Source organism: Leptidea sinapis, chromosome 1 (genome assembly GCF_905404315.1).
Source record: "Leptidea sinapis chromosome 1, ilLepSina1.1, whole genome shotgun sequence".
NCBI classification, from domain to species: Eukaryota; Metazoa; Arthropoda; class Insecta; order Lepidoptera; family Pieridae; genus Leptidea; species Leptidea sinapis.
Window position 1 is genome coordinate 7,523,025 of NC_066265.1, and position 23,690 is coordinate 7,546,714.

The 23,690-nt window shown below is 34.9% G+C and overlaps 1 protein-coding gene across 1 annotated transcript in view; it reads right to left on the minus strand.

Annotated features, from left to right (window-relative positions):
• Positions 1-3,586, minus strand: part of LOC126970116 (homeobox protein orthopedia-like) — a 57,315-nt gene extending 53,729 nt beyond the window's left edge. Inside the window, exon 1 of the mRNA XM_050815880.1 lies at positions 3,486-3,586. Within this exon, the coding sequence (XP_050671837.1) occupies positions 3,486-3,519 (34 nt within the window). The 5' untranslated portion in view covers positions 3,520-3,586. The remainder of the gene's footprint in view (positions 1-3,485) is intronic.
• Positions 3,587-23,690: the final 20,104 nt, after the last annotated feature.

The following is a 23,690-nucleotide window of genomic DNA, read 5'->3' on the forward strand; positions in this document are numbered from 1 at the left end:
TATACATACGTATAGCAAAGTGGATGATAAATTTACGAATAACTCAATATTGCGCCAACCGATTTCGATGATTCTTTTTTTATTGGAAAGGATATACTTCAATGATAGTTTGGTTAGGTTCGGATTACGTAATCCATGACAAAGTAACGGAACACTGTCTGTAATCAAATTGCAAAGTACTTACGTTCTCTGCTGCATTGAAAAATTTTGTATATTTACACATATTTAGACAAATTGTTAGTTAGTGTACTTCAAATTCTGTTAAAATCATAAAATAAAAAAAAAATAACAAGAAAACAACCGCCTTCAAAAACACTATTCCAAAACAATAGATATAATGCGCACTAAAGAGTATAAAAATAATTGCGTATTTTTATACAATCCAATTAATTAATCTTATTCTAGTTACGATTATTGTAATTTTTGGAGTCGGTGTCATCCAAGATAGGTTTGCTCTACATACATAGTTATAGGTGAGATGTGCTTGAGTCGTGAGGAGGCGAGAGGCGAGAACGGGTTGCGATGGAAGGACACCGATTCCGAAAATAACAATAATCGTAACTAGAATTAGATTAATTAATTACATTGTATAAAAATACGCAATTATTTTTATACTTTTTAGTGCACATTATATCTATTGTTTTGTAATAGTGTTTTTGAAGGTGGTTGTTTTTTTGTTACATTTTTTTTATTGTCACAAACCTATGCAATTTCCTTATACTGAAATACAACAAACTATTTTTATTTAAAATATATTTTACTTTTTAATTTAACTGGCTCAATTTCTATATTTGATTAATGCTATATAAATGTCTTTCTTTCTGTATTTCAATATCCATAACTCGCTGCTGATCCAGAATACTTTATATTAATTATATTTTTGAACGGAACTGACTAAGCCCGATTTCACCAATTGCACTTCAACCTGAGTTTAATAAAACTCAGTTTTATGTAAGCATGTTCAAATACCAGTATTGATCTTGATTAAAAACAAAGTGATTTCACCAAATGTTTCAGCGTGTTGACGTAAACTGAGCTTACATGACGTAAACAACAGAATGTATCAAATAACTGTCAAAACTGTCATCGATAAGTATGAACATAATTAAATTTGTTATATGTCAATGTTTCTATTACGTTAAAGACAGTGACAGCTCTTGAACGCGATCAAATATGTTTGAACACCAAAATTCGGCGGTCAGCATTTAAACGCGTTTATTCAATAACTGCGTTAGGTTTGTATTGGTGTAATCCGAATATAATCTGTTAACTCGTTTACAGACGTAAGCTTAGTGCATAAAACTCTAATCGCGTTTTACTTCAATTGGGTCTAAGAGATCACGCCGGAGAACTGGCTCCTAGGCAGTTCCAGCAGCCCTTTCTTAAATGTAGTCATATAGTTGGAGCTTATATTACGGTAAACCTGACCAGAGATGGTCTCGGATCCAGTACGTTGTGCAGTTACGTAAAAACGTATCTAAATTGTATGTATTTCGTATTTTGAAGAACTATTTGTACCGATTTCCCTGCCAATTATGTTTACAAATATAAAAAATATTATGCTCTGACCAATAGAATATTGATATTATAGTAGATATAAATTGAAATTCATTATTTGAATAACGGAGAGACCTTCTTATAATCCAAAATAAAATTTGCGAATGTGAATAAGTTTCTTAATCTTATTTGGGTGCATTTGGAACTGGAAAAATGCTTTATAAACAGATTTATTTTTTCACTCAATTTGCTGTTAATTACACACACAAATTAATGAAATCCCGACTTGCAAGCTTTCGACGAATTAAAATTAAGCAAGTGGTTTGCAGCCGAAACGTTTTTGTAAAAAATATTTGTTTTAATTGGCTTGTGATTTTCGACAAACATCCAGCCTTATTGCATTTTTAAGGGCGTCCCTATGATTTTAAACGTTCGAGTTGAATTACAGAACGACCAATCGGGTGAAGCTTTTTCTGAACAATGTCTCGATATTGGTAATGGCAAGATTTTTGTTGACATATCGTCTGGATACATTATATTCTTCACTGAATCAAAGATCGTACTCATCGAGATGGTTCTCCCAAACATTGATGATAATTACATAAATCGTGTTTAGTTGAGGGAAAACGTTACATTATCTCTAAAAAATCAACGTCAAGAAAAATGTCAACGAAAAGACAAAGAAATCCGTTAATTTCATTACTAACTACGATGTCAACTATCCGACTGAATTTTAAAATGAACTAGAACTATCTCTTGTTTGCGATGAAAAAATTAATGAACAACATCATCGAATTTTGAAAGGGAAGTCCAAAGGGGAAGGCGTTTCATTCCTCGTATATCAGCATTCCAAACGATATACTATTCAACTTTAAACAACAGGTAACAGGTTCCAATGCGCTAATAATTGGCAAGATCGATCTTTAAGTATTCATGGCTTTAATCTCGATAGTGTATGGCCAATTGTACGTAGCCTGTGTCGGAAAACTGTCAAGATTAACAACTACATTAATCAAGTAAATTAAATCTTAGATAATTTATACGTTTAGACAGAGTCTCTACCGATAAAATCAGGTCAGGAATGTTAATTTGGTGTATGTGACAAGCTACATCTTACACTCGCGATTTGAATGACACTTTGTGTTAGTGTGCGTTAATTGCTCAAAGTAGAGGTACCTAAGTTTTTCGGCGTTTTCACATCTGTCATCTAGACGTATAAATGATCTAAGCATTAAATAATACATTAAGAAATACTTAAGTATTATAGAGCCTACTGTGTATGTTGGGAGCCTCATTCTGAATGACGACAATACTTAAAAACAAAAGAACAATTTTCAATAACAATTAAAAGGAAATAAAAAGTAAATAAACTAAAAGTTACAGACCTCTTGCATAATTGCATACATATACCATATAATAATATTTTTTTTAATATTTATTTTAGTTCGGATTGAATATGCATGACTAAGATCGGACTACATTTGCCAAGTCATTTAGTAACTTTTTATGTAATAATTATGCTATCTATACCTTTCGCGGGTTCGAGTCCCGCATTGTTCTGTAGTTTAATTTTTAAATTTAATTTGTTTAAATACTCCCAGAAGTGAGGGTTATCACTTAAAAAAAAAACAAATTATTATGCTATCTTCCAATGCAAAAACATACTGACTGTGTATTAACGATCTCTTAATTATTTCGCATTGCCCCAACTTTTCTTGATTTTGGTAATAAAAAATAATAGGCGATTTTTGAGTTAATTGGTAGGAATCGTCATTCGTCGGTGCAGCAGCTAGATTCATTCTTGACCGATATAGATAGTATTACCTATTCATAATTATTCAAATTAAATCCGCATTTTTAGAAGTCTGGGCGGATCTATTGCTTATATAAAAAAATTATTGAAAATGCTTATGTAGCATTTAGCACCTGTAGAAGACTTAATAATGAGCTCCATTGTGATCTGTCTCGGAAAACATGACAAGACTTACCTCCTAAAGCTGTGGATGTGAGGTTATTAAGCATGGCCCCGAAAGGCCAACCCTGGCCTCTCCCTATGCCGCCATCTCCAGCACACGTGACAGGAAAGTCCCCACGAGACACAACTTCCACCACAACACTCCACTGGTCCCCACTTCAGTCAATCAATCAACTAATCAATCGATTAATCAATCAGACATTTTGAAAATCGCCGTGACGCAAGATAATCGCGTGGCACCCCGTCGCAACCGCCTTAATACAAAATAATTAGCGCTAAATTAAACCCAATTAGTTTTAATTACGACTTATTTACACACTTAATTTTTGTTATAAAATTAATATAACCCGTTTAGTATCAATTTGTATAAATTTGCAGTTTGATTGGTTCGTCCTTACAGTCGTTTAATGTGGAAACTCGCTAGCGACTGCTACAAAAACATCTAGAGCCAACATTGTGGCTCTACCACTTTAGAAGCGCAACGTACAATCATATATCTATCCCGCTCTACGCAATCGGACATCCGTATAGCCTGAGCGCGACCCACGAATGAGTATCAGTAATAGATGCTTACATTTTGTTTACGGTCGATTTGAACAAACGAATAATCTATTATTTCATTCGTGCGCGTATTATTGATACGACGTTTTCGTGCTCATGCAATATTAAGCGACCAACAGATATATATCTATCCCCTTCATTTCCGTGTATTCCGCGCAGGATGTTGATGAGTCTGTCTCTTTCTCGCTCGGGTAACAGCTATCGATGGATTCAGGCTTGGGTCTGGTAGGCCAATGGCAGCGCGGGGAAATCACTTGAAAGCTTTAAGGCTGGACTATATTGAAATATTACGGGCACAACTCAAGTCGTTGGGCGGTTCGCGACTAAACTGACTGTTATTTTTTTTAGACAGAGCTGGTTAATTAATACTTTTGATTTTGAGAGTTGGGCTGTGCAAAATTGCTTAGCATATTATTGTTTTACAATAATCGTACCTAATCTTAATTTTTTTATAAGAGGAGGTAGGCAACGTGATGGGATGTGAATAGACAACCTGCCATGGCCTTTCGGAAGTATGGTCTAAGCTTTAAAGTCCCTAAGTCGTTTCGGTTCAGTAAAACCGCAGCCGGTGGTTGATTCCACAGAGTGGCTATACCTGGCAAGGAGTTATACAATATATAGAATTAAACTTGAAAATTTATTATCGCCGTTGTATATCAGCTACAATCTGTATGTATTTACACTCAAATTTCTTTAGGTATATATACCTAATATATATTGATTACCAATCCTACTTTAGCCTATTTATACCTATAAAAGCGAGTCATTTTCTATTCAAATTAAATAAAATATTTTTTTTTCAGACTATTCATTCTAATAGGAATATTAAATAATTATGCTACCACTTAAAAAAACCACTCAATTACTAATTGTATTTATCTTATGGAAAAGGAGGACAAACGAGCGTACGGGTCATCTGGTGTTAAGTGATCACCGCCGCCCACATTATCTAGCAACACCAGAGGATTCACAGTAGCGTCGCTGGCCCGGTAGGTAGGTATGCATACGAGCATTTTTTGAAAGTAGGTACCCATGTTATATCGTCCCGGAAACACCAAACAAGGAAGCTCAATTTCTGAACAATTACCTGAAGCGTTCTGGGCCATTGAACAGAATTTAAAACCTGTGTTAATATTTAGTAATTATTTTTGTGTGAGAATTTCTTTTATTAACATGGCAGCTATATCAGATTTTACAATCTCGCATTTTATTTTCCGCCATCTTTGATTTTGTATTTTTTTTTATGAAAATAAGGGACGAAACGAGCAAGACGTTCAGCTGATGGTAATTGATATGCCCTGTCCATTACAATGCAGTGCCGCTCAAGATTCTTGAAAATCCTAAAAGTCTCTTTGCCCAGTAATTTCATTAGCTACGGCGCCCTTCAGACCGACACACAGTAATGTTTACACATATACATTAACGGCAGAAATAGGCGCCATTGTGGTAACAATAATCTAGCTGGCATCCTGTGCAAAGGAGCCTCCCACTGGTTATTTCCTCCGAAGCCTGTAACAACAATATTGTTTATTGCGGTTAATGAGAAAGAGCCCACTGGCAGAGGGATGTGAGGACAGCAGGGACCCTCTTTCCCCCTTCGTAATTCTTTAGTCACAAATGCTAAAAAAATTGTTAAACTAATAATATATAATTAAACCACGATATTTTGGCTGGCAATATACGGCTCTGTCGCTTCGTTTGTAAGTCTATGCAACGTAAAAAACAAATAAGACGGTAGTATAGTAGGAAGGTAGGCTGTAGTGGACACAGACAAGGCTCCGCTTGGACCGCTGAGTGGAAATTCTTGTATTTTCATCGGAAACGGACGCCTTTGAATAAAGAATGCCGAATATTTTCCCGAAACGTTTCGCCATACCAGTCCCTGGTTTTAACTATCACAGTATCTTGTAGAACCTTTTATGTTCTAATTTTGTGTTTGCCTCATTGATGAAAATGGGTTTTTCAAAATTTTATTTCACTATCTGGATTTGTATCATCTACAATATATTGTCAAGAAAACTCATCATCGAGTAAATTTATTGTGATCGATTTTTGATTTGATAAAATGCTCCCTAAAGGCCAGAAATTGTCTGTAATATCTTTAGTGCTGAAATGTCAGCTACTAACAAACACTATATATACAAAAATTCATATCAAAGTTGAAATCTATTTTTTTTTGCGTTATTTGTAGAATTTCATTCATTGCAATGAATATATCGTTTTCCGTGTTCTTGTAATTAAATAATCTAGGATTAAGGATTGGTCTCCGCTGCGTTCCAACTAGATAGCACACAACCTAAGATCAATAACTTTTTTATTACTATTAGATGCTTGTGTGCGTGGTATTTTGACACTCAATGACATCTTTCAAATTTTGTAACATACGCATCGTGTTATTTTACATTGAAATTAATAAAATACAAAATACTTACTGTTAATATATGATCCCAGTGTCTTTTTTATTTCTTGTAGACTTATTTTTACAAAGTTTAACTACGCAACCCGGCATTTTAATTTCAATTATAAGCAAAGTTTAACAGAACATGTGACACGTCACAATTTGTTCAAGACTGGGCGTAGTATTAGTTGCCGCACTTGGCGACTACGCCTGCGATATCTAGTTGGGCAATCCTCTATCTAAGTATCCATACAGAAATAAAATTAAAAAATTAAAAAATATTAATGTTCACGATTTGAAAATAAAACTTTCATATATCTATGTTTTATAAATGTTTACTAATAGATATTATATAGAGTGCGTATTCAATTTTGCAGACGCGGCACGAACTCATGGCAAATGGTGGCGAGTGAGAAATATTAATGTTTTTAAAATAATCGTGTAATTTTTTTTATGAAAACAAGAGATGTCACGAGCAGGACGTTCAGTTCATGGTAATTGATACGCCCTGCTTACAATGCAGTGCCGCTCAGCGGCAATACAATTGCGCTCGTCACCTTCAGACATAAGATGTTAGTTACCGTTTGCCCAGTTATTTAACTACCTACGACGCCGTTCAGACCGAAACACAATAATGCTTACACTTTACTGTTTCACGGCAGGAAAAGGCGCCGTTGAGGTACACATAATCTAGCCGGCATCCTGTACAAAGGAGCCTACCACTGGTAATAAAGTTGATGAAGGTTAGACCTCCATTTCGATTCTACGAGTAATAAAGTCATTTAACATGTTACGTGAAACCATTACCAAACACAGCATTTTCAATCACTAACCAGACTCTTCTCTATCTGCCATTAATAATTCGTCATAAAATTATTGCCATTATTATTCTTTTCGAAACGCTCCCAGCGGGCTTAGAAACTTCATCTATAAATAAACCTTAGATTATTTAAACATCTAGATAGACTGTGACAGCTGTGAAAAAAAAATTGAGGTTGACAGGGAACCTTTATTTAGAGCAATGCACGCACACTAAAGTAATAAACCTGGCCTATTTTCATCGGTTGTTTAACAGCAAGACCTAAATATACCAAGAATAAAACCGAAGAAACTTCGTGCAGGTTGCATTTACCCATTCCACGTACAAGGTGGGCATACTTACCTACTCAATGGTCCGCTACGTTAAATATTGTACAAAGAGTATGCAATAAGCAATATGGCAGCCGTTGTCACAAATTACGTTTGAAGGGTGCTTCGCTTCAATCAGGAATTTCATTTTAAAATGCCGCCCGCCTCCCCGCAGCCCTCCCCGCCTCCAGCGCAGGCTTCGCAGACAAATAACAGTTTTACTGAAGCTTTGTATTATATAGCTGTTGTTAGGCGATGCTTACACTTTTGAAGTTTCGTGCAGTCTACTGGAAACAAAGGGATAAACGCGAGAGTACCTCACTGATGAAATAACAAGAATAGACACTTTATATAACTGTATTAAATGCTTGACATCTTCACAGGTGATGAAAGCTGATGATATATTGCTACGAACCCAACACCAAAAGAGAATCAGCTCAGTGGGTGTTACCTAGATATATACCTAGGTAACACTGAACTGAAGGAAGTGTAATTATTGCTGTGAAAGTGCGTTATGTGTGTGTTTTCGATAAAAACCCAATTTTAATTACAACCTAGCCTTAAGCTAATAACTAATTTAATTTAAAGTATCCAATAGCACTGTTATTATTGTCTCTATTAAGGGGAAGACACTATGTTTTTATGTTTTCTTAGTATATGTTTATTTATTAATATTTTTATATTTATTAATGAAACGATATATTAAACAATAATTAGTTAAACAGTGCAGTCTATACTTACATGTATACATACATAAAATCTCATCTGTCTCCAAGACGCACACTAAAGGTATAAACCTGGCCTGTTTTGATCGGTTGTCTAACAGCAAGAGGCTCTATCTTGCCATATAAATTATCTAAGGTTCTGACATCACTGACCTCTATTAAATACCACTGGACTGGCGGCTGTCAAAGTGCTTTTGTGTCTGTTTGATATTCGCCATTTTGGCGCTGTTCGTCATGTAGCGAGAGTCATCGGTACTAAAACTAGTGATGACAACCTCAGCCAACATTGATAGATGGTTGGAAACTATTTACAAAAAAAATGTGTACCTACTAAATTACGTTGATTCCTGAAGAATAATTAACACGTAAAACGAACGAAATTAATTCAAAATGCAAAAATACTTCAGAGTATTTTACGTTCCTTCGCAGCCATTTGTATTATACGTCAAAATTAGTTCTCTGGACGTTCGTGAGTGGCGCTTCAAATAGGCACAAAAATTTGTACTAAGTTTATGTTCTATGTACATAAGTACATTCATTCAAAAATTATTTGAATTGTACGTGTTTATTTTAATTAAATGAGTGGTTTTTTTTTCGTCCCAAATTAATAGTGTCTCATTGTCATTGTCACTATTATGTCCTCATTCGTTTTCTTATAACAACGTGCATTAGATAAAAACAATCAGTGACCCGCCAAGCGCTGAGCTGCTAGGTTGTGTGCGTGTGTCCCGATTTCAACCAAGTAAGTAAAAAAATCCTTTACGAAATTTTTGATTCCTGATTACTATATTTTTTATTTTGCCAAACTTTTTAACCTTGAACGTCCATAATAGATCCTTTAATTTACAATATTGTTTTATTCTAATATTGATATCCATTAATAATGACTTCAATTTATATTAAAAAACGTGCCATGGGGCAGGTAGTTACAATTGTTTGGGGTAAGTTGTTACATGTAACAAAAATATTACCATATCTGGTATTGTACTGTTCGTTTTCTCTTTTTAATAATTCTACATATTCTTTGTTTTTTTTTCAGAATGAGAAACTATAAAAGAAAAACAGAAAGAGGTACAACTAGTAAAGAAGTAGAAGAATCTGCTGCAGGATAAAACGAGAAAATAGTTGCTGCCCGGGGTCAAAAACAGGTCGGTGCGATCATACCTGCCGAAAGAGGGACACTTATTACTCTTGCATGTGCTATAAATACTGCTGGGAATTCAGTTGCGCCGATGTTCGTGCTTCCCAAAATGAGATACACGGATCTTTTTCTTCGTTCTGGACCAGTAGAAGCGATTGGAGCTGGCAATTCTTCGGGATGGATGACAGAAGTAGAATTTATATATAAGATTTAAAAATGTTCCTGCTAAAGTGATTTTCCACAAAAAAACCTTAAATAATTACCATAATAGATATAATAATTACTCATAAATATTAGAAGACTGTGTAAAGTGATCTCTATTGTTTATATCGTTTTGAAATACTAATAAAAAAATATGTATCACTGATGATTTTGTTTATTTATCTACCGCAACATCGTGCCCCGATGATGTAACAAGTGGCCCCAATTCCGGGGTAAGATGTTACAATCTACTTGTTTAGTTAAATTCTCCATTGTGAAAATATTACATAAATAGTAATAATTTTTCATTCATAATTTAATAGCTAAATAGACATACTAATATTACAAGTAATCAAATGTATAATTTATTTGATAGCTTTTGTCATATTAACAACTATCTAAAAATTGTAACAACGTGCCCCCCGCTCCCCTACTTACAAGTTTTACTGCCGAGTCAACCAGAAGTTATATATAGGTTTTCCAAAACATCAAGAGTTAGTGATATGTGAATTTATGAAAGAGGTGTGCTCCTGTCTGCTGAGTATTCCCTTCAAAACTTCCAGTTTTGTAGCCACTATATTTATTATTATTTGAAGCTAAATAGGTTTTTATATTCTTTGTTTCGGTGACCTAATGTAGTAATCGAAAATATATACATATGCACCAAACCTACAAATGTTCATGTACCAACAATGTATGTGTCCGAGGCTGATCACCTACCATCAAGTGACCCCTAAGCCTCGCAAATTCATCGTATAACTATAATTATGCATCAAAGTTTAATCATTAATGAATTGGCAGATATAGAACATCATATCGTTAAAAATTAATAGCAAAACTATTCATAGTAGTTTAATCAGCTCCCGTCATTATGATATCCCCATTATTATGAATATTTAATCCCCACAATATGACTTTCAAAAACAAACAGTACTATACAAAAATCCCATTAACACGGCGAAGGCGCTAAGCGATGATTTTTAATAAAAAACATACCTACCCTCTTTTAATATCGCTTATGCCTTGGGGTATCATAGCCTTAAAAACCTTAAAAAGACACAAATACTTCACTGTATTACACAATATTTAATCTGAACCTTGTTGAAATAAGGTCGAAATTCCTGAAATAAAGTGCTTCCTTCACCAAAATACCCAATATGTTCTTTAAAATGTAAGCACTAAGGTATATTTTGGCTTATTAGACGTTTAGTTACGATAGTGTGGATTTGCGCGGAGTGAGCGCATCGGTCCCGCAAAACCGCGCGTAGTTTATTATAAGTTAATACGCACCCGCCTTAGCAGATAGCTCTGCTTATACACTGCAGGACAACAGAAAAGCATAAATGCTTATATTTTATTAAAGTTATTATAATACCATGCGATTGGCTCAAGTAACACGGTGTCAAAAAAACCTATGTTTAACAAAAATAAGGCGAGGGCTGATAGTAATATCGAGGATAAAACGGTTTTGTGGACGAGTTATAAACTCTGCTTTTCATTTCGATTGCGAAAAAATAAAACAGTAGAATAACATGTACATTTTTAACAATTTTAGCAAATTTGAAGAAATTAATAAACGCACGAAAAAACAACACCTGTTTCCCGCCGCTTTGATATTAGGCTTGGGCTCCAGACCTATACAGCCTACTATAATATTAATTTTGTAATATACATATTATTCATGAAATCTATTGCATTATTTAGAAAGGTTAAAATCTGTCTGTCGAACCCGAACACATACCAAACAGGGTGTGTGTTTTTGTATGTTATTGTTTTGTCCCACGGTGTACGCCCACCCCACAGTATCGGCGCTATTGTAATAAAGTTACACGGTTTTTAACTCGGCTAACTCACGCGCTATTGTTACACTGTATAACGTACAATGCACAACACATGGCTTCGTTACACTTTGCCATTACTGGATCCATTGGCGAGAAGGGTAAAAGTATTTAGATCACCTGACAGTAAGTGATCACTTTTGCTCTCAATTTCTTTCATTATTTCTTTTTTTCATTTATATTAAGGCCGGGGATCGAGCCAACGGCCTTGAGCAATCGAGGGGGCTACGTTATCGCTATCGCAAAACATCGCCATTATTTTAGTTCAAAATTAGAAGCATTTTTAATATATTACAAATATAATACAATTTTCTTCACAAAAATTATAAAACTATTTCATGTTATTATAACTATATCATTGTATTGGTAAACAGGAAATAATTTTTCATACAATTTTCGAATCTAAATTGAATGATTAGCATGGCTCCATCTATAAAAGTTAAGGGTTCTTTGGTGATTCTTTTTCGCAATGTCTGTTAAAGATAGAAATGTAAAGAAACAATTTATTTTCTTATCTTCTGTAGAAAAATAATTAATTTTTATTAAAAATAAAAGCTGTTATAAATTATATAAGCTGTTAAGAAATGGTTTCAATCATGCTCTATTTTGGCGATTTCTTGGGATAGCGGCCATACTGAAAGGCCAACAGTAGGCATCCTATATGACTCTCGCTCGATAATCGCAACCGTACCGTGTGTACGTGGAAAAAGTCCTTAAAAACGTGGAGGAACGCCACACATACAGATGGTTCGGATGATATTTATTTATATAACCATGTTTTAGAGCTCTTCGGAATATTAGGTTTAAATAACTTTATTTTCATTGTGATCTATTACACTAACACGAGAAATTACATCTTAACAATTAAGGTAAGTACATACAAACAATGATTTTGGTAGATATACAATGTAATACAATGTTACGAAAATAGATAAAACATAAAACAACCCACTTATGCTATTGAAACATTTCATAATGATGGAGATTATGCCTTTGAAGACTCGCCTTAAAAGAAGATAATGTTTTGGCATTTTTTTTGCTGAGGGTCGGTTGTTATATATATATGCTCCCTCAAAGGTTATTGTCTGTTTTCCATAATTACTGCTAACTATTGACAGCTCAATATGACTAGCTCTTCGTGTAACATTTCTGGTTTAATACTTTTTTTTGACGGGTGTGTTAGTGTATTTTTTTTATTTAAAACCTTGTAAATGAGCAAGCATATATAATATTCCACGTGATAAATACAGAAAAAGACACGCAATGAAGGAATCTGTCTACGTAACGCCGAGTGATACGCACAGAGAACTGAATACCCGACAATGCAAGCCGTTAAACTCAAGGTTTTCGAGCTGATGTTAGAGTGCACCTGACTTGAGATAAGAGAAATACTCCAAATGTTGCGTACAAAAGAGCCTCATATAGTGCTAGTTTGTGGGTAGGCTTGAAATATTGTGAGTTTAGAGGTAATTGGCAAACCTGATGGAATGACACTGGTGGCTTGGGCACGGGGAAGAGCAATGGTTTGGGACGCAACTTGTGTCGACACTCTGTTTACTTCTCATGTCCAATTTACGTCATTTGCTGAAAGGGCTGTTGCTGACGAAGACAGCAAACGTCACAAACACGTTAGACTCAGTGAGTCAAATCTTTGTGCCATTTGGTGTCGAGACAGTTGGCCTGTGGGTCTAGGGGCGCGGAGAATGTACAAATAACTAACTAAGCGCCTCAATAGAGCTACTGGAAACCCAAGCGCTGGCAGCTATTTCGTTCAACGGATCAGCCTAGCTGTCCAACGCGGAAATGCTGTCAATATTCTTGGTACACTTTCCCGTAACGTTAGTTTTAATATAATGTAAAAATAGTATTGTAAATATAGTTATAAGATTTATTTGGTTTGAATATATCATTGTAATCTGTGTTCTGAAAACATTAAATTGGGAAAAAAATAAGCCATTTTATGTATAGAAGATAAAAATTGCGAAACTTACAATATAAAATGTCCATTAAAGACTTTAGAATATTCGTACACTTGAAGTATTTAACCATTTGTTGAACTTTCGTCTGTTATGTTTTTTTACATTCAATGATGGATGAATCAAGTTGTAAGAGAAACGGTAGAGACAAAAATAGTGGTTATGTCTAGGGTAGGCTATTGTTAACGAATTAACTGACATATTACCGGAAGACAGAAAAGAGAGAGGTTATAATAAAAATGAACAGTTTTTGTCGTCAGAAATTATAAATCACGGTCAAAAATAAATTTATATTTGTGTTTTATTTATTCAACTACTTTAATCTGTGAAACTATTTGTTTTATTTTTCATTTTTATTAATTTAATTAAGGTACAGAGATTTTTGTTTATTTGTTTGTTTGAACCCACTGTTCTCTGGATCTACCCATCAGATTCAAATATTTTTATAGCTCTTTCGCTAGTTTTTAACCACCTTCAAAAAGGGAGGAGGTGCTCAATTCGTCGGTATGTTTATCTTTTTTTATGTTTGTTACCTCAAAACTTTCGACTGGGTGAACCCATTTTGATTATTCTTTTTTTATTTTAAAGCTTATGCTTCCCGTGTGGTCCCATTGTAATTAATCTAATTCTAGTTACGATTATTGTTATTTTTGCAGTCGGTGTCATCCAAGATAGGTTTGTTACTACACACATAGTTATAGTTGAGATGTGCTTGAGTCGTGAGGAGGCGAGACAATAATCGTAACTAGAATTAGAATAATTAATAAAAATACGTAATTATTTATATTATTTTTAGTGCACATCATATCTATTGTTTTGGAATGGTGTTTGAAGTCGGTTGCTTTTTTGTTAAAAAAAAATTTATGTTTTTATTTAGCTCCGCACTACAGTTCACCGTACAGATGGCTAACCATAAAGAGTGGTATAATTAAAAATTGTTTACTAGATTGCGTATAAGCCTTAGGACAGCTACAGTGTCAATGAATGGCTCAAGATGTAATATGTGTGTCAGCATATGCAGAGCTAGTGCCTATTTGCGGCTGATGTGTGCCTAGTTTTATTTTATTATGTATTATAATTTATTATGTAATTTTATATTTTCTTCTAAGTGTTTTTTTTGTTAGTGGCAAAAAAAATATATACAAAGTTTCATAGTGTCACCTTTGATAATGGCGAACTTCCATACAAACGTCCATCCCTTATTTCAACCCGTCCCAACCTCTTATTCGCGATAAAAGGTTGCATCCTTTTCCAAGTTCTAGTCTCTATCTGTACTTACTTTCATCAAAATCTTTTCAGTGGTTTAGGCGTGAAAGCGTAACAAACAAACTTACATTCACATTTGACTATAGCCCAGTGGCTAGTGACCCTGTCTACTGATCTAGAGGTCCCGGGTTCGAATCCCGGTAGGTGCAAACGTTTATATGATGAATATGGATCTTTGTTTCCGAGTAATAGATGTTTATTTGAATTTATGTATGTTTAAGTAAGTATGTTGTATTAAATATATCGTTGTCTTGTACCCATAGTACAGGCTATGCCTAGATTGGGGCAAGATAATTTGTGTAAGAGTGTTTTTTTTTATATGAAAATAAAGGACGAGACCAGCACGACGTTCAGCTGCTAATTGATTCGCCCTGCCCATTACAATGCAGTGCCGCTCAGGATTCTTCAAAAACCCCAAAAATTCTGTGCGGCACAACAACTGCACTCGTCACCTTAAGATATAAGATGTCAAGTCTCATTTGCCCAGTAATTTCACTAGCTAGGGCGCCCTTCAGACCGAAACACAGTAATGCTTACACATTACTGCTGCTAGGCAGAAATAGGCGCCGTTGTGGTGCTCATAATCTTGCTGGGCTAATGGGAGCCTCCCATGCTAGCCTCCCACTGGTGAGTGTGTCGATATTATATTTTTATTATCATTTATAATATTAGTTAGGATTATTATACCATGGTTTTGGTAGCGGTACTTGCCCTCATGAACACTGTGCATACGTTAATAATTAGTACAGCACCTATGTGTGTCACCGTCTCCTCTAGGTATGTACTCTAAGGCGCGGCTCGTAAGTCTGCGTAGTGGCGGCTAACCCGGGCGCGACGAGCCACTGAATACAAACGAGCTGTTATGAGAGCGTTTATCATCAGAATAACGCTTGATTTATTCGCGGATTTATAAAATGAGGGACCATTTCTTTTCTATTTTAGTTCAGTTTGTAAAGTAGATGCTGTATCTAAGAAGAACGTTCAGTTACGCTCAAATAAGGTCACTTTTATGACTGCTTAAAAGACTTCACTTCATCGTTGATAGTACCCAATGAATACGTATAAATACTTAGATCATTTTAACGTTTTTAATAGGCCAGGCTTATTAATTAGTATGTGCGAAAGCTACATCTTACACTAACGATATGTATGTAAGTTACTTTGTTTTAGTGTGCGTGCGTTGCTGAAAATAGAGTTTAAAAGATCGTCGCTATTTTTTTCGACATGTTCACAGCTGTCACAATCTGTCTAGAATCTATATAATCTCTTAGTATATAAATCTTGTATAAATACATAATATGTATTGTACAAAATAATATTATTTTGACGTTGAAATACTTAGGCAGCGTCAGGTTAACATCAAAAAAGTCAAAACTCCCAAAATTACTAAAACAACGTGGATCATGTGACTACACATGCATATACACATACATGTGAAAAGATAAAAACAAGTCATCCAACAAAACAATTCAGTAATTACATAAATTTTGAAAAAAAAAATGTCTCGAGCTATTTTTATATACCTGTATTATAAAACCCCGCTGAATCTCTTTCGGTCGTGCTTCTCAGGTCGGAGATCTCTTCAGGGTGGTTGTATTATCACCGCCAATATTATATGAATTTTAAATCGCATTTTTAATGAAACATGTGCATTTGAAAATGTATTTATTTATTTACTAAGCATATAATATACATTGTCCTCCAAAGCCGCCTAGACGGTTTGACTGGGGGATCGTACAGTCTTACTATATTATTTAATAGCTATAGGTTATTATGTAACAAGAAATAAACATTTTAGCAACAAATACTTTTCAATAGATATTTTTAAACATATTTTTAAATTTAGTTTTGTTAGGCTCGTTTCTAATATCCTCGGGCAAGCAGTTAAGTAAATAGGGATGACGTTTTTTAATAGTTCTATCACCATAATAATTATTGACCCTAGGTACATAGTATTCGCCCGTGAATATTATCCTAGTGTTATGGTTGTGACTTACCAGCGATAGAATAGTCTATAATAGACTAAAGTAGGGACTTATGTAAACATTTCAGCGTGCTTTTAGGTACTTTATAGCTTAAAAATTCTAAGTTTACTACATAATATGTATATATATATATATATTATATAATCGACATGTGTGGGTCCAGGAAAAGCTTTTATCTACTTTCATGCAGACAGGTGACGTTATTAACATATTCGATAAGTTTACATACACAGTTTCTTATATTATTATGGTTAAAAGAAAAAATTATGCGTATACATTAAATGTGGTGACTCATTGAGGTATAAATAAGGCGGTGTATTACAAGGAGTTTAGTTTTATCGGCATTGAGAATAATTCCATTATCGTGTAACCATTTGACTACTGCGTGAACATCCTGTTGCACCAAATGGTAGGTTTCTACTAGGTCGGTGCCGGCGCGTAGCACACAGGTCCGAAGCCTGATCCCTGCGGAACCCCGTACTGTACCTCTGTGCTCTCACTGTACGTGTCACCCACCCTCACGCGATATGAGCGCGAATTGAGAAAGTCGCGAAACCATTGGTATAGATTCAGTGGATCGAGAATTTGATCATTAAGTGCAGTAAATAACTGTGCGAACATCGTCTTGACGAGCTCTATAAAATGCAAAAACTCACGTATTCCTAGCTGTTCTAATTTGGAATTTATTACGTATGCATAAAGTTGATAATTAAACTTTTGGCACTATTTGTTCTAATAAAATCATTAAATCAGTTGAACCAAAATTTATGAACTTCGCGGGACTCGAACCCGCAACCTCTCGGGTTCCGTGCGAGCGCTCTTACCACTAAGCCAATCGTTCGAGTGACATACATAATTTACAAAAAAAATATTTGTATAATTTATCCTAGAATTGAAGGTCACCTTAAAAATAACAAATTATGTATTTGTTGCATAAATAAATATAATAACCTTAAAAATCTACCACTAAGTGTTGCCCCTTATCAGTGGTTAATGCATAAGCTTGAGACTTCTGGCGGTAGATAGAAAATACAAGTTTCAATTGGTGTTGGTCGAGTATTTCCCAAGTGAGATCTGCATGACCCATGTATAAGGCATCGCGAGTACTGGCCAGCAGTACGTTTTGAAGCTAGTATAGTATAATTCAATGGTGTTAGAAAGAAAGGTAGACCGGTAACTCGCTGGGTCAACGATATAATTAAAATAGCTGGTAAAAATTGGAAGACAGTTGCCAAAGATGAAGAAATGGAAAAGTCTGGTGGAGTCCTTAACCCTCAAATAAGAGGGGTTCTTGCATGCCTGTACGTCTACTTTTGTAAATCTTATATTATTTATATTTTCAAGTAAAATATCTAAATGTAAATAATCTAAGAAAATATGTCTGTAATTTTTAACTTTTTATAATGCGAGAAATGCTTTTTTTTTATTATTTATATTATAATTCAATAGTCAAAGAAGCAGTGTCTTTTACGAGCTATATCGGGCGACAACAATCTGTATGTTGCTCCCAGTTAGGAAGCTGGTGGTCTATTTGATAAACTATATTTATTAAAAAAACCTCATATTAAGTATAGATTTACTTTTTGCTTACAATGGTTGAAAATTCAAATTCAAATATTTTTATTCAAAATAGAATTTATAATCACTTATTGAACGTCAAAATCTACCCATTCATATGGAATAATTTCAAGATTTCATGTAAAAAGTAATATAAATTCTAATGATAATAACAGAATAAACACATTTCGTACCCCAATCACTAAAACAGGCTTTGCTCAGTCACAGTATGAATTTAATTCGGCATACGCTTACAACTACTTCAGTAAATATAATAAAAATATAAGTAAAGTAAATAAATTCTCGTTAACAAAATCTTTAAAATCATGGCTAATAGTATTAAAATACGAAGATACAGAAAATGTTCTTAAAATTAAAACTTAATATTCAATTACTAACATTTATTTAATCTTGTGCACAGATTGACATACTAACAAATACAACAAAAAAATCACACACACCAACACACACACGCACTCATACACATACACGCACACACACATACCTCTTTTTAGTGAGTTTGCTGATTATGTTTAATAATGGATAGCCTTTCGGAAGGACCTAGCCTCTGCAACTCAGGGTATCCTATCGCAGAGGGTAGGGCACAAAAACATTTTGTACCACATATTATTAGTTGAATAAAGGATTATTATTATTATTATTCAAAAGAGACTGCCTCAGACCTGAGAAGAATGGGCGCAAGAAACTCAGCGGGCTTTTTTTTATATAAAATATGGATTACAATGTAATATCGTACAATAAACATTTATAATTAAAGAGCCTGAGGGTGTTCGCTTTAATCCCAGTCCGTGGTGTCATTAAGAAAATCGTTATGCTATAATAACCTTTCCCACACAAACGTTTTTTAACAATTCTTTTAAATTTCGTAACACATTTGTTTAGTACATTTTCTGTAGACATTTTCTGTACATCATATTGTAGAAGCATATACATCGCCCAACAAAAGACTTACTAACTCGACCCAACCGAGTAGTAGGCATAACAAGTTTATGTTTGTTCCTCGTGTTAACATTATGAATGTCACAGTTTCTAGAAAATTCCTCAATGTGCTTATGAACATACAAAACATTATCAAAAATGTATTGAGAAGCAACAGTCAAAATGTTTATTTCTTTAAATTTTTCTCTTAATGATTCTTTAGGACCTAGGTTATAAATTGCGCGAATAGGCCTCTTCTGCAGCACAATGATAGTATTAATATCGGCCGCACTGCCCCATAACAATATACCATATTGCGTTGCAGTATACAAAACTGCGGTATGAACATAGTATGCAGTAGATACAAGGAGAGGGATGTGGAGTAGAAAGCCGCCCCTCCAATATTGTGCGGCGCGTGTCTGCCGGGGACAGGTGGGACGTCCCGGGGACACTTCCACTTAGCCCCAGCGTATACACATTGCCCCGACTAAAACTAGTAAGTCTGAAAAAAAAATATATATTACATAGTTTTCTTTTTTCTGTGGCTGTATCTGTGTTTGTGAGATCTGTCTGTTAATCCGTAACATTCTGTTCCAAATCCTTCGGCTTTGTGAGACGACTATTGGTCGTCTCGTCCCTTATTACCATAAAAATTAAAGATATAAGATATATTATATTAAATCATATATTATGTTGCATTTTTTCAATAAATTATTTTATAATTTAATAATATTTTTGAGCTAAAATTTACAGTTCAAAGAAGCGATCCTGTTTATCTATATAGGTACGCAAGGCAAGTAATTCATCAATAAATATTAAATTTTAAGTAGACCCAAAACACAATCTTATGCTAATATATAAATTACCAGCTGTCCCGACAGATGTTGTTCTGTCAATAGAAAAAAATTATGTAAGTATTCGGAAATAAAGTTAATGAGTTAAAAATGAAACAAAAATGTATTTCTGAATGAATTTATATTATGTAGTACTTAATAAGATGATAAAGATTATTATCGTATTTTTGTAAACAGCTTTTATATTACCGCTTTATACAAATTTTTTAAGGTATTAAAGTAGACGACTCCTTTCGTTCTAATCGACATTCAGTGGCCCCAAGTGGAACAGAACCCACGTAAAGGTGCATTCAATCATTACTTGATTAATGTATATTACCGAGGGGCATACAATTTGACTTACCATTAGAAATTTACCAAGTAGCTCTTGAAACAATCTACCACCTTTAACACAAAGCAACACGGTTTAAATTACAACAAAAACATCGCAACATACCGCAAACCATTTATAATAATATCCCGTTGGTCTATTTCATGAAGAATGCTTTGTTAATTACGCGACGTGATTTCATTTGACGTGCGCCGTTTGTGCAAAGTTTCATCAAAGTTAATACAGCGAGATAGAGTGGATTATTGAAATGTAATTGACAGATATCTGTTTGAAGTATCACTTATGAAATACGACTGCTGTCAGATAGAGTTGTTATTAAATCTGGTGCCGAAAGTAATGCAACTCTTCAAGAGGCGCGTATTTCGATGGCATTTCATATTGAACTATTTATTACCATAATATTACCAGTGGGAGGCTCCTTTACACAGGAAGCCGGCTAGATTATGGGTACCACAACGGTGTCTATGTCTGCCGTGAAGAAGTAATGTGTAAACATTACTGTGCTTCGGTCTGAAGGGCGCCGTAGCTAGTGAAATTATTGGGCAAATTCGACTTAACATCTTGTCTCAGGGTGTCGAGCACAATTGTAGTGCTGCTCAGAATTTTTGGGTTTTTTAAAAATCCTGAAAGGCACTGCATTACCATCAGCTGTACGTCCCGCTCGTCGCTTATTTTTTCCCTTATTTTCATTTAAAAAAAATGAACCATAACTAATATAATACAAGTTTAATTGTTTGCCAATTAGGTCGGCCACAACAAACCACAGTCAAAATATCATTTAAGTTGAGAGTGATACAATATACCAAATGCACGACATTGGAAAAAAAAATTGAACATACAATAAACCTGATGCAAGTTACGGTTCAATGAAAATTTCGTCTTACTTATTAAAATATTTATCAACCACGCTTACCAGTTACCAACTAGATATACAATGACTACTTATAATTTAAAATTTCATATACTTAATACATATATATCTAACTAATAGGTATCTACGTACAGCGTTGCTTTTTTTTTGTTGAAAGTTTAGCAGTACTACTACTATTGTAAGTGTATACATCCAAACCCAAAACTTGTAGGTTCAAACACATATTTTTTAAAATTGCCAAATCTACTAGAATTTATATTTATACTACTATTACTATGGAATTTACTATTCTTCTTCTCAATCGTTCACTCTTGTCAGAGTGGTCGTGGTTGCCAAGATGACGCAACATTAGTCGCCGTTGGTTACCCAGTTATGGGTCGTACTGTCTCCCTCGCGATGGTCCTCCACTTTTGACGGTTTGCAGCATTGCGGGAGCACTCCACAATAGGTGTCTGGGTCACTGTTTTGATAAGGTCCGTCCATCGTGTGGGTGAGCGCCTCTCGCTCTTTTCCCCTCCACCTTCCCCTGCACTATCAACCGCTCAATCGATCCTTCATTTCGGGAGATGTGACCAAAGAACTTCAGAATTCGTAGTTGCACAGTCGACGATAGCCTTTCTTTTATCTTCAGTTCTTTTAAGATGGAATTGTTGGTTCGGAAAGCCGTCCAAGGGATCTTCAGGAGTCGTCTCCAACACCACATCTCTAAGGCATCAATTTTGCGGCGGTCTTGAAGTCTAGGGGACCAGGTTTCAGCCCCGTAGAGGAAGATTGGTAACACAAGACACCTCATAAGTCGAACCTTGGTGGTTTTGGTGATCCTTCTGTCATTCCAGATCTTATTGAGCTTCTCTACCGCAGATCTGGTTATAGCACATCGCCTTCGGATTTCCAGCTCGCAACTTCCCGGTATTGGAGATAGTAGAACCAAGATAGGTGTAGGTTGGCACCACCTCACAGTTGGCAATGTGTTGAAATTCTACCCTGTTGTTATTTACGCGGTCTACTTTCATCATCTTGGTTTTAACTCTGTTGATGGCCAGTCCGAATTCAAAGCTGGTTATTTCCAAACGTGTTAGTAGTTCTGAAGAACTACTAACACGTTTGGACTTTTAACACGACACACGAGGATATTGAAATATCCTCCTCAAAATTTTGAAATATATAATTTACAATTATATATTTTGAAATAAGTTGTATGGGTGAATTTGTGCCATAATTGATTCTGAAAAATCGTACATAATATGTACAAATACGACAATGCAAATACTTGCATGAGTTAAATAATTATTTCATATTAATTAATCTAATTAATAAACAACATTATAAACGATACAAAGATAGTGGTTGGTTTTGAAAAGTAAAATAAATTTTATAATTTTGCGGGACTTATTCTCATATTTTAAGTATTATTATTATTATAAAAACTTGGATTTTAAAATAACTTATTGATAGACATATACCATCACCCATTATTGTATATCCAGTTTGGAAAGTATACTTTGTCATTGCAGCAAAAAAATACGGCTTTACGGTTTCACGTTAAGACCTCCACACACCCGCAGTAAAATAAACGCTTGTGAAGTGTAATTATGTAATTAGGGCGCTGACAGACTGATGGTAAAATTATAGCCCAGAGAAAATAAAGTATATTGAGATTATAAAGAAACAATAACAGAGGGCGATGGGCGTGTGTCGTACACTGCAAGTGACGTACGGATATGAACAAACTAAAATAATGATGTTGCAAGAAATAGCTGTTGCAGTATTGAGTTAGTTGGAGTTTTGAAAAATAATCGCTAAATAGAGACGGAATCCTCCTTTATCACGAATATTATCTAGCTGAATCTGACACTTCTTATGACATCTTCATACACTTATTCACCGGTGGGAGGCTCCTCTGCTCCGGATGCCGGCTAGATTATGAGTACCACAACGGCACCTGTTTCTGCCGTGGAGTAGTAATGTGTAAGAATGACTGTGTTTCAGTCTGAAGGGCGCTGTAGCTATTGAAATTACTGGGAAAATGAGACTTTACATCTTATGTCTTAAGGTGACGAGTGCAGTTATAGTGCCGCTCATAATTTTTGGGTTTATGTAATGGGCAGGGCGTATCAATGACCCCCAGCTGAACGTCCTGCTCGTCTCGTCAGTTTTGTCTTATTAAAAAAAACACACGAACCAGACTAGAAATTATTAAATTATCTCTTTACTCAAAGCGACTTTTGTTATGAATTACTGGTTTTTGAAATAAAACTTCCGAGGAATTCGCTACAAGAACCCTAATGTAACCACGCCTGCGTTTGTAAATTCGTAGAAAGGATCTCTGTCGAGTGGGCTCACTTTTTCTGTCATCGTTCTAGCGCTTATGGCAGTGTTTACAGAGGACCAGAAACTACTCCGATAAACAGTAGCATTATTATATAAATTTAATCCGTAACCAATCT